We start from the raw sequence: 13,129 nt of genomic DNA, 5'->3' as shown, positions 1-13,129 counted from the left end.
CCGCATTGTTGGAGAGTCTGCTGAAATGTCCTCATGGGTTTATTTTTGTTGTTGTTTTCTTTTTTATCCCATTAGATCCTTTTCTTATTTTCATTTGTTTGCTTCTTCTAAAGTTTGGCAGGTAAATAGAAAATGCTTTTTTCTTTTTCCCCATGTGTTCTGTCCATTTAAGCAGGAAAAAAAAATAAAACCAACAACAGGTCAGGCTTCTCTCATTTTGTTTTAAGAAAGAAAAAGAAAATGGGTGGTTTTCTGATAATGGCCTCGAGGAGGTACATTCTAGAGGTGGCTCAAATGCTCGATTTATTTCTTTGCTTGCTGTTTGCATTTTTCTTTCTGGTGGCAATGACCGGCTTTTTGCTCCCCCCACCCTCCATGTCCTGTACAGATTCTGGTTCCAGATCCCCCACATGGACCCCCTTTTTCCCTTTCCAAGTGGCAGTAGACAGGTGCAACGGTATGTTCATTTGACCTTTAAATTATGATGCTGAAATTATGAGTTGGATGGAAGAGCCATGTGAGAGAAAAGCTTTCCCATCTCTGTGAGAAAGAACGAAGCAACACAGAGTCCGGTGGAGATGTGAGTGCCATGTGGACTCAGCTCTACCTTGGCACTGGCATTAATTTGAGATTATATATATATATATATATATATATATATATAAAATTATATATACATATATATGCATGTATAGGTATACATAGACATATATATGTGTGTGTGTGTGTGTGTGTGTGTGTGTGTGTATTTGTTTGTTTGCTATTCGTTTTAGCACACTGTCCCATTCTCAGGTCTAGATTTGGGGCAGTTGGTCCTGGGGACAGGTTGGACAGAAGGGGCCAGAGTGCAGAAGAAGCCAGAGATAAGAGTGAGGCCCAGGCCCCCCCATGCACAAAACATAGACCAGCCATAGCCATGGCTGATGTCGTCAGGAAGTCCGTACAGGTAGCGGGGGTAGCGGGAGAGCTCGAAGTTGATTCCAGCCACACACGTGCACAGTGAAATGATGCAGAAGGTTCCTGGAGAAGAACGGGAAAGGGGGAAGGAGGGAGGAGAAAAAGAAAGAAAAGTTAGAAAGATAGAAATACCGCTCTCCCAGTTGTGTGAAAAGAGTTGGTACAATAGGTAAGGAAATACCTAAAGGAAGATGTTCATATAGAAAGCGGTTTGGTCTAGCAGCACCCCGGGGAAAGAATTGAGTGCCACCAGTGATCTGATCCTGAATCTGTGTGGAGAACTTTAACAGGAACGCTTTTGTCATTATGAGCACTTCCTTGGGAGCCAGAATGCTTCATGAAACCATTGGTTTTACTGGAACTTTGCTTTAGACAAACATGGAAACAAATGTCATGTTTCAACATTTTTTGGCAAAAAACTTGAATTTTCCTTTAATTTCAGTTTTTCAACAATGCATTGTACAGAAGAAAATATTACAAAATACTTGACATATTCTGGTTTTGTTGAAGCATACATTTCAAACGACTTGGAGAGCTTTTTTTCAGACTTTTTTCTTACATCAAAATCGAAAATCTTTTGACATATCCCTCCTTTTTAAATGCCAATGTCAAAATCTTAAATCTTAAATCCCTCAAAACCCTCAGATTCTACCCTCTGCATAACTCTATTCCCAACCCAGATGCCCTCCTCAGTATTGTGAAAATCTCCAAAATATCCTGTTTCTGTTTTCCATCTCAGCAGAAACACTTCATGTGTTCCTGAGGACACTGTGAGGACAGGCTTCATAACTCTGCCCAGTGGCATTATGGAAAGTCACAAGTATCAGATTAGGCCAAACCTTAGTCAGCCCAAATGAGTCTAATTTTCATCTCTGGTGCTCAAGTTCATCATTAAGTTAAACTCAGAGCTCCTGAAGTTTCACGGTTGCCTCTTATACACTGAATAATAGACAGTTACAGACTCTAGACACCTGTTTCAAGAGATAAGAACTAAAATCAACGTGAAGTTGATGGCCTATTTTCCTCTCTAATCCCTCTCTACCTGGGCCTCCCTGAATTGTCCAAAATGCCTTGGGCACAGTGCGCAACCCGCAGCACACGGAGACCCAGGTACACACACGGCATTGCCGGTGTGCTGGCCTGCTAGTCATGCACAGATCAACAGTGCGTTACCTGTGCAGCATGTCCTGCATTAGACCTCTGTTCATGAGCAGCTGGTGGCCAGGTATCTCCTAGGCTTCCTGGCCCTATCCTTCAGACAGTGCAATCCCCCAAAGCAGTCGCAGCCATCCTGTTTTTAGTATCAAGCTCTTTTTTTCTGACACCTTTGCCTCCTTCTGCCTCTTCTTGTCCTTGCTCCTGCTTCTTCCCTGAACCTCTTTTTCTTTTGTTTCTCTGCTGCTTTGCTCTTTTTTGTTGTGGCTGAATTAAAGAAATGGATTTTACGCAATCTGCTCTGAAGACACAAATAAGATTGTGTGGCGAATTTTCCTGGCGTTAGGCTCAGAATCTGGGGCCGTTTGGAGGAACATACATTTGGTCCAGAAATGTGTGGACTTCCTACTATACCCACGTCCTTTGTTTAGCAGGCACATCATAAAAAATTGGGATCTTCAAGCAAATCTCTATCACAGACCTGCTGTGAGACCACCGTCAAGTTATTCTCTCTGTTTCTCCTCTGACCACTGTCTTCCTTGTCTATTTGGACTATCATTCCTCTGTGTGTTTGTAGAGTGCCACCTGCAGATATTCTCTGTTGCAAAGGACAGGGAATATGGGAACTCTGGATGCCTCCCCTAATGCTATAATATAGTTCTGCATGGCCCAGGCTATTCATAAATACTCATATTAGGATAATGCCCCAGGATACCAGTCAGGACCAGAGAGCTGCTGCAGTAGGTGCTATAGCTATATAAATAAAGACTGCACAGACCAGCACCCAGTTAATCTATAATCAATGCTCTAGACTTTTGAAACTGCCTTGTGAGATCCTGGGCTCGGGATCTGTCTTCAGAAAAGTCCTACAACATTTCAAAGTATAGTGCAGGAGGAATGGAGGGCCTCCCTCCCACAGTCCCGTACTCAGAAATCAGGCTGTTTGATTACAAATCACGATCCCCCTTCTATGTTTTACTCTGTCATTTAGGTTATCCAATAACATGAAGCTGTCTAGCAAGAACATAATTGTTCCTCTGAGACATGTCAACAAGTCTAGTACATCGTGAGATTGGGAGAAAAGGATCCATCAGAGTCACTGTGCTCTAAACCAAGCTTCGTGGCTTGCTTCAAAGGGCTGTGGTTAGAAAATGATGTGAAAGGCCTTTCTTTGCTAGTGTGAACGTGATAATTTCAGCTCTCAGAGAAACATAAAATTGTTAAGAGAGGTGGGTGGGAAAATCTGTGCGGCCAGACAGAAGCTGTATTTGCTAAGTACAAAAGTGAAGAAAATAACTTCAGATTTCAAATACTCCTTGTGTTTCCATGCTTTGTCTTGCCTATTTTGATTCTAAGCTCTTCAGCGCAAGGAGTGTTGCTTACTCTTTCTGTTTGTACAGTGCCAATACACTGGCACTCCACCTTGCTGGGAGTGTTCTGCCCCTTAACAAGTGAACAATAATGAAGACTGAAAAACAACAGTAGAGGCTAAAACGAATCACGAGCATGAAACTTCTTTAAAAAGAGGCTGCTCCTGTCCTGCCACTTAGCTGGAGAATGTGCTAATCCCAGGATGATAAATACTGAGAGTCATGCATAGCATTAGAGGATACATAGCATGGATCCCGGCCACTTCACCCCCTGGGCTTCTGCAGGATGTCTCATACTGCGTTATGGGCACAGGTTTATCACCCTCCCTAGTACTATATATGAGAGACACAAAAAATGCCATTTTATGCCACCTAGAGGAATCTTTATGGCCATTACATGAATTCCATGTGCTGTTTGTATTTAAACAAGAAAGGAAGCTCCCACTTGTAGTTAATCTGGCCTCTCACCATGACAATTACTGATAAAAACTGAATGCTTTTGCCACCTTATGACTATTTGGTAGCTTTTCCTAATGAATTGGCAATTGTGACACAAAAGATCATTCTGCCAAATGATACAATTGTTGGCCATCAAGGCGAAAGAGCCGTGGGTGGAAGGGGCCCAGAGACTGAACTAGCCCTTGGAAATACAGCCTCTCCTAGTCTGGGTAAGACACTTAGCTGGGATGGCCTGAGGAAGCATGGTGGTGTTTTTGTCCATGGCACAGCCTGCACTATGGACATGACACTTCTGGAGCCCCAGGATTGTAGCATATTCTGAATATCCCCAATCCTGAGATTCTTCTTCTCCAGAAAAAGAACTGAACCATCAAAAGTTTTCCGGGTAGGTTCTTGCAGTCAGTGATGCACTCCCATTATATGTGTACTGGTGAGCCAGATCCCTGGGCAGCAGCAGCAATACAAACTTTTATCTGTTTGTCAAAAGTGCATTCCATAACCCTTTCCTAACCAGCCAACCGGACCTGATCACTGGTGAGCTGAGGCTTGACGCTTGCTCCCTGGTATTGGCACACACAATATGAATGACAGGCAGCAATAAGAGCTCACCAGGGATGTGCTGGTATGTGAACTGGATGGGGGAGATAAAGACCATCTCCTCCAGGACTTGGGAAGAGCAGAATACCCTAAGTTCCTTGTGACCGGATTTGTGTGTTGCCATCCTAAGTGAAATACTACCTCGACCTCCCCATCAGACAGTAGCCCTTCCTCTCTGTCTGGTCTTGAAAATGCCTGTCTTGCTAAAGGACCGATGATCAACAACAATAGCTTGGAGCACTTGAGCTATTAAATATCTCTCAGTTATCTTATGCTTTCCCTTGTTAAATGTTACGGAAGAAGAAAATTAAACATTATACTGAACATATCTTCCACTTAGACTGGAAGCTTGTTAGGGCAGAGAGGATCTTTTTTTGCTCTATGTAACGTCTACAACATTGGCTTCCTTTTATCTCAGTCCTTTAGCTGCCCCAGCACTACAAATGACAAATACTAGCTATATCACTTTGTCCCCTAGCACAAGACTACACAGAGGATGGTCAGGTTAGTAGCAGCTATGGAGAAGGGCATCTGGTGAGCTGAGCTCACGCCTTATGAGTCCACATAGGCCTCCCTCATTTTGGAGGCTAGACAGCGCAGAGGCAGGGCTCTGGCTCGCTGGCAGCTGGATGCAGCTGGGGTGGGCAGAGCTGCTCCTGCCACAGGGGCCAGCCCCTGCCTTTCAGCCAGGGCACGGGGCAATGCGCTGGGCTGCTCACAGGCCACCACTCCTGCCATCCTTGCTGCAGGGGCAGGCACGCGCAGAGCGGGGGCGGCTGGGAAAGGTAACGTCATCGCTGGTCAAGGCTTAAATCAACAAGGGCTATGAGTAAGAGCCCTTTGCTATAGCTATTTTTATGCATGACAGTATCAAGCAGAGCTGTGGGCCTCTGCTGCTAGGATTTTTTTTTTTCGGTAGTCACCCCTTTCCTTTCTGATCAGCCTGGCTAGAAAGCCTCCGTTCACAGCTTGTCAGGTCTCCCCTCCAGGGCAGAACAGGAGTGTTCGCAAATGAATTGGTTATGCTGAACTGATTTAAATACGGGCAGACCCAGACCATCCATAAGGAATATCTTTGAACGTCCCCTCACTCTCATGCCTCCACAAACCATTTCAGATGCTAGGCCCTTCACCCACGGCCCCTGGCCCAGCTTCCGCAGCGATACAGCCTGCAGGATTTCACAGGCTTTGAGTGGTTTTGCGAGGCAAGAACGACTGCCTTTCTCAGACACACTGCAAGCAAAGGTCTGCCTTCCTCCACGCCTCTCTCCATGCCGGTGAGCACGCTGTTGGTCCTAACCGCGTCCCTGCGGGACGGGGTGCACCCTGCGGCCGCCGGCATGGCTCTTTCCCCAGCCTGGGGAGCGGGAGCCAGGCACAAAGCCCCTCGTGGTGCTGGCAGGCGAACAGACCCCTCCAGCAGGAACATCATCCAAACATCCTTGTCTCCCCTGTTGGCGGCAGAGGAGGCGGTGGACGGTGCAGTCGCGTTCACCCTTTCAGCGGAAAGGTGCTGTCCCCTCCACCACAGTATGGCCATAAGAGCACTCCCACTCTTTAGACCACCGGCGAAGGCGATTTTGGCTAACTGCTTTTCTGGGTGTGGAAATGTCTGAGGTCACTCATGTGGTCAGCCATTGCGTCATGTCTGGAGGGGCAAGAACATCTTAATTTATAGTAATCCCCCTGACTACCTCTTCAGGGAGAGAAACGAAAGAAAAAGTAGTGTTTGGTGGATCTCCTCACCTTAAAGAGATGCCATCAACTTGAAGTCAAGGGAAATCCAAAAAGCAGAAATTAAAATGTTCCCGGCGCTAAGCCTGCCTCTGAGACTCCTGGCTCTGTGGCAGTACAAGTCATTTTTCTTGTTATTTAGAAAACATTTGTGTCTGATTGAAAGACACGTATTATCTCCCTTTCCCCAACAACAGGCAGAAATGACTCATGAACTAACTGTGCTGTCAGATGTAGAAAGTAAACAAACCAAAAAAACAGATTCTTTCTCCTTCTGTTTTTTGCAGAGACAGAAATGTCAGGTATTACTTATAAACACTAGTAGATAAAAAGAAACACGAAGGTATGGATTTTAAGATGTCCTCTGAAACCAAGCAGTTCTCAAATAAATGCAAGTCTCCTCCTTTTAAAGCATTTCTAGTGGCTGCCATTGATGGTAATTTGTGGCTACTAATTTCTTCGGAAAGAATGCTATTTATTTAATTATCATCAATTTTTTTTATCATATGGTTGTAGAAAAAAACATATCGTGAGTGAAGCAACGTTATTTTCAGTTTCTCTCTACCCTACCAGCTTTTATTGCTTTCAAGGTACATCAAACAAACAAACAAAATGAGGTCTGATCCTAAAGTGAAGAGTGTACCATTAGCTATTTAAATTATATCACAATCATATGAAATTATTAAAGAATAAACCAAAATCTTTCCCAACTCAGTGATGACAAAAGCCTTTTGGATGGAGCAGCTTTGCAGTAAACTCCTTCTGTGCATGGATTAAATGACTCAGCAGCACACAGCTCTTGAGAACACATTATTGCTCTGTGCATACATGCACAGAATATAAATTATTACTTAATTATATACCATTACAGCAGCTTGCAGCATCATTGATAGGTTGCAGAATAGCAAGGGAAATTTGCCCTTATAAAAAAGCGGAGATGGAAGGAGAAGTCTGACTGGGTGATGGAGATTCTGTGCTGTGTCCTGATGAGACCATAAATCCACCTAGGCTGGAATTTAATACATTTCTTTTTAATACTAAGAACCAGAGTAAAAAGCAGGGTCTATAGCCATGCTATGCTATTGTATTCTAGCCACTGCCAGAATGCTGTTTGCATTTGGCCTTCTATCCCAAAATATACCCATGGCATCCATACCACCTCAGAGGTGGACACCCTGCTCTGTATTACTTCAGCAATGATGCTTATCTATTGAATTACAGCTGCACAAGCTGCAATATGTTATGGCATCAGAGATATCCCCTGTCACAACCGCAAATACTTAACAAGCGAGATCCTTAGGCTCATGTAAATCAGCATAATAGATGCAACAATATTACAGCAGTTACGGGATGATCTTCAGTTTACAATGCTGGAACAATTGACAGCCACAAGGTACATTGCACGTTACAGTACCCTCCACATTTGCACATGGTGGCACTTCTGTTACCATATTCCACAGTGCTTGGGACAACCCTAGGAGTGGGCACCTCTGCCACACACCACTGCAGCCAGTGAGCACCTGCTGGGAGCAAGCACTCTCTGAAGTTATGAGCTGGCACACAAGGGAAAGGCAACAGTACTTATAAGCTAAAGGTAAGTTCTATTTTGAAAAACTGGGCTACAGAGAAAAACAGGAGTTGATTGAAGCCTGAGAGTTAAATAATCCTCTGATTACTTTAGCAGTGGCGCTTTCTATGATCCACCCAAAATAACCGAACAATATTAAAGGGACTTGACTACAGCCATTAAAGAAACAAAATGACTCATGAACTTGCAGCCACAACAGAGGAGGCAGCAAAAATTGTGCCAGTTGTAGCAGTGGGATGTTATTCACTGTTTTACTGGGAGCAGAGGGGAGACAAAGGAAGAGGCTGTCTTAATGTCAAAATGAAGACACACTCTAATGGAAGATTAGTGAAATCATCCCATCACCCTGTTCACAGGCACTGCATTTGGTGATAGGCAGAGGCTGCTGGCAGGTTATTTCATGATCTGTAGGATGGACCTCCCAGGATTGCCCTGTCAGAGCACTCTGATGCTCTGAGACTAACAGATCAAATGAAAAGGGGCACTGAAGGTCAGAGCCAGCTCAAGTGACTCCATCATAGCTCAGATTTGCCAGATAAAAAGACAGGTAAGTTTGGTATCAAACTGTAGCTCAGGATGAGGCTCTCCACTCCAGGCATCTACCGGCGCTGGAGAGAAATTTGTGTGACCAGGATTGGGTTTGCTTTGCCACAGAGATATCTCCCATAGCCCAGCAAATCCCAGCACCACTTTGCACTTGGTCTTTTAGTAACCAGAACAGTTCTGTCTCTCTCCAAGCAGGGTCTTCTTCCAGACAGAACATGAAAAGTCTCTCAGAAAGTTTTGTTTCTGGAGGCTTTCTTTTGTAGGGAGTTTCAAATTGCTGAAAAGCCTTCAGACTTACGTTCTTCAAGACTGAAGTGAGACTGAAGGAGAGACATAGTATAAACAACTTCAGTGCAACCTTCATCCACACTGCCAAGGTGTGTGCCACTAAAACTACTCTTAGAGGGGCTACTTTCAGGGATGAAAGTGTAGAGTTACCCCCATGCCTTTTTTAATTCTCCTTTTCTTTGCTGAAGGCACTACTAAGGAAGACAGCTGGAGCTCTGGATGATGGTGGTGGCTAGCTGATTTGGACATTTTCCCATTAGGAATCAGAGAGAAGCATGTAAATTCATTTTCTCAAGTGACCAAAGGACTCTCTGGTTGTAATGACTTTCAGTTGGTTAGACTCAATGTGAACTGAGGATCCTTGCAGCAAAAGGCTCTGAGGTCCATTACTGTTTCCCTGAGCTACCCTGCCAGGAAAAGAAAAATCCCTTTTGTATATCCTAAGCAATACAACTATTGAGGATCACATGGCATGGATCATGCTGAAATCCTCTTTCTTGTTGCAGAGGAAATACAACATCTGCAGCATCTCCAGCTCACACAAGTACCTAGGCATGACTAGTTCCTGTAACCCCTGGAAGAGCCAGATCAGGCTCAAGCTGGGTGGAAATGAGGAGTGCCCCACTCATCTAGTTTCTGCCTGGTCTAGCTGCTTATTCTGTGAAGTTTCCAGCAGCCCATGGTACTGCTGTGTCTGGGCAGATTACTCCATGCAAACACAACAGCAATTTGTGCAAGGGGAACATTGTTTATCTAAGCTGACAATCCGAAGATTCAAGAAGGTGAATCTAAGCCCTGCTTCAATCTCTGCATTTAACAAGATCTGCTACACATACAAATTTGCTCACTTCTCTCTCCATACAGAATTCTTCCCATCTAGCACATCATGCCAGTTTTACTTGTCCTTCTGTTGTCCATACAGTCTTCTTTCCTCGTTGATGCCAGGCATGCAGAAGGACTCAGTAAATATGTGTATATGTATATATTTTTAAATGCCAGCTCAATAATAAATGCATTTTACTTCCACAGTCATCTTCTGTCCTTGAAGTGATTTGCCACTGGAATTCAGAAGCCAGCAGCAGATCAAAGACCTGGTGACATTATCAAGGGATAAGAACCAACCACAGAATTTTAAAATACCACATAGCTTGTTTTTCAGGACCGTGGGTGGGAAAGTCTTTTATATTCCTTTTGGATCCATCTCCCCTACTTTGTTTCTATTTTAATTCACCTCATGTCAGCCCCCCATGAGACCTACTGACATTCCTGAGAAGCAAACTAGTTTGCATGCCCTTCATAGACTAGACTAGATTTTCTATTCCCATAACTCCAGAAAGCATCTATACTTCTATCAGTACTTTCTATTCTGGAGAGTGAAAAATTACAAGTCAGTATAACTGCCTTTTAAAATGAACAAGCAAGGGAATGTGACTAGTTCCTTTTGCTGATAAGTCAGAGTGAGCTGACTCAGTGTACTATAAGCCAAGTTCAGGGAAGCAGATCAATTTGAGTTAAGACTGGAAAACAATGAGTTGTTTTGCACATACACTACTTGCCCTGTCTTCTGCTCCAGACTGTCAGATCTCTGCACCTCATAAGAAGTCTTCTGCTCTTTCTCCTAAATGTCAATGTTCTTCTGTGATCTGGTACAAGGTTCCCAGAATTGTTTATGAAGGTATTTTCCCTCCAGAGCGTGAGTGCGCTACTAGGAGCATCAGAAATGAGCCACAGGGAAAAAAAAATCCAACACATTTGAAGTTTCACTTTGAAGTCAGCTGATAATGTTTCCACAGAGATCAAATGCTATGGAGTTGACAATGAATTCTCTTGTTGTGCTATACCTTCCAGGAAAAAAAAAAGTCTCTAAATGACTAGCCCCTGCAATACAGCTCTGCTATTGTTATGAAAACTCCATTTTTATCCTCACCTACCCCCTATTCTCCTATGTTAACTCTTATGTTCTGGTTCTTAGGATGAGCCTGTTGGTATTGACCTAAAGAATCAGCTCAGTTCTCGAGGAACTGCAAAAAAAAAAAGCATCTAGTGAAAAGAGTATGTTCTAGTGAAAAGAGAATATAGCTCTGCTTATGAACTTACGCTGTAGGAGATGCAAAGATATGTGTTATGATTCCTCTTGAGGAGTATTACAACATGAAATTATAAAAGTACCTTTGATTTCGGTGGAAGGTACACAGTGACATACACAACCCAGTACAGTAAAAGTAGGCAATCTTTCATGTTTTCAGAGAGTCTCCTATTTCGTTTTCAGAATGGATGTTAGCATTAATAAATTAATGCAAAATGTGTTCTCAGTGCATCAGTAAGCATAGAGAAGTATTGGAAGTACAGACTTAACACACTACCCTGGCTCTGCCTTTTAAGCATACTGTATTGCGAACCTCGTACCACCTTGTCACGCAGTCAGCCAAGCAACTGTTTTCTAGCTTGGAAATGCTAAACAGGCCATCTCGACATAATTTTAAAACTCCAGAAAGATGGTGAGGGAGGTATATGTCTATGTGGATGATCTCCTAAAAGCTTTTTTTTTGGAGTGAAAGAAGAAATTAGATAACAATATTCAAAAGCAAAGTGTTACTAATGGCAAAAGGGAGCTCAATGATAGTTAGTCGGTCAGGGTAAAGAAGCATCTCCAGTCCTAGCCATGTGTATGTTCTTACCAGTGTCCAGGCTTAGGTATGTATAAGGAAAGAAGCACCACTCTTTAGGCCCAAGGAACAGAGTCTACAGCAGGACCAGAGACCACGACTTGCAACACTGTCTGCAAGGAACACCACAAGTTGAGCAGAAGACAGTGGTTTGAAAAGAGGGACTGAGATATCCTGAAACTGAGAAGGATATGGTATTTTTGAAAATAGGCTAACCCCCCATTGTAATGAAGAGCAAATATTATCTTACTATGCATGCACTCTGCCTTAGTACTACCTGAGAAGCACTGAGGCACAAAAACTGCATGGCTGCTCCAGGCTCAGGATCTCATCACAGGTCCATAAAGACCCCCATTGGCTCCTTTTCTGCCTTCTCCATCACCCTTGTAATGTGTTTGACAGTTTTAAACAATCAAGGGCCTTAGAGAGCTTTAAACATTTGAAATCTATTAATGCTATACATTAACTCAAGTTGTTTATTCCAGTTCAAGGCCTTAAATCACTTTAAAGCATAACACAAAATTTAACCAAAAGCAGAAACAAGAATAAAAGTGTATACGTGTGGTGCGGGAGGCATGGCAGGGAAGGGGCTGACCTTGTCGCACCAAAGCTTGTTTCAAAGACTTCCATAATCAATTTATGGCACCTCTTGATACAAACCGGCCTTTGTCTCCATCTGGAGGTCAATACACATATGCAAGTTATTATGCTGGTCTTAAAGGAGTTTTGCTGACTTCTTTAGTTCCCGTACTTGCACACACTGTGCAGCCATCATTAATTTAGTGTCTCCCCCAGGATTAAAAGATGATTGGCATATCATTTTTCCAATGATCCAACTTTTTTTGAATTATAAATAATTTTCAAAATGGAAAAAGATATTATCCCTTAGTGATGACTATATTTATGACAAGCTTCACTGCTCAGATTACAGTTACTCATTGTATACCTCTATTTTAGTAAAGATCACTTGATGTTGCTTAGGCTCTGCATGCGTACATGAGAGTGCACACACATGTGCATTTGTCTTTGTCATTGCACATGGAAAAAACAGATTTTATGTAAACTTTCTAAAGCTATTCGCTTTGGAGAAGAAGCATTAGAAACTGAATTTTCAAAGAGTAATGCTGCACAAAAGGAAAAAGTAACTATGATCACAGAATATATCTTCTGTCTGAACTGCTGACTGATCACTTCACCCCGAGTGAGCACCCTGAGGAATGAGTAGAGGCACTGATCATCAGTGAGAAATACAAATCCTAGGTGCCCTGTTAGACCCAGGGTAGCTCAAGACGAACTCCAAAAATTGTCATCTTGCTTCTCTTTTTGTTTATTTTTCTCTTTGCCTGCTCTTGGCAGCTGCTATGAAGATGCTTCGTAACCACCTAGGAGACGTCAATCACTGAGCTTTGCCTACACTTGCTGTTCTAAATTGTTACATTTGTGTTGCTTAAATTATTCAGCAGTGGAATGATTATTTTGAGATGGCAGGACCACAGCTGTGTAGAATAAACACTCTTATTTTCTACCCTTATGTGCTATTTTCAAAGTACAGTGAGTTAAATTTGGGTCGCAAATGACTCAACAGCTGGTAATGATCCATGGCTGCAAATACACAGATGCTTCAGTTGTCATCTGCTAGCATATGCACAGTGCGGGCAAAGGAAGCACAGCTCACACATTGGGGGATTTTAAAGATAAGCCTCTCCACAGAGGCGGTGAGAGAAAGAGGATAAAGACGTATGACCAGCAGAACTGCCCCACGCATGACA

At 43.1% G+C, this 13,129-nt stretch overlaps 1 protein-coding gene across 1 annotated transcript in view; it reads right to left on the bottom strand.

Moving 5' to 3' along the window:
* Positions 1-207: 207 nt before the first annotated feature.
* The window catches only part of TMEM178B (transmembrane protein 178B), a 221,730-nt gene continuing 208,808 nt past the window's right edge, over positions 208-13,129 (bottom strand). Inside the window, exon 4 of the mRNA XM_026083950.1 lies at positions 208-1,020. Within this exon, the coding sequence (XP_025939735.1) occupies positions 770-1,020 (251 nt within the window). The 3' untranslated portion in view covers positions 208-769. The remainder of the gene's footprint in view (positions 1,021-13,129) is intronic.

This window comes from Apteryx rowi, unplaced genomic scaffold (assembly GCF_003343035.1).
Source record: "Apteryx rowi isolate R43461 unplaced genomic scaffold, aptRow1 scaffold_62, whole genome shotgun sequence".
Taxonomy (NCBI): domain Eukaryota; kingdom Metazoa; phylum Chordata; class Aves; order Apterygiformes; family Apterygidae; genus Apteryx; species Apteryx rowi.
The sequence above is the reverse complement of the archived record's forward strand: the minus strand, read 5'-3'. Positions and strand labels throughout refer to the sequence as shown.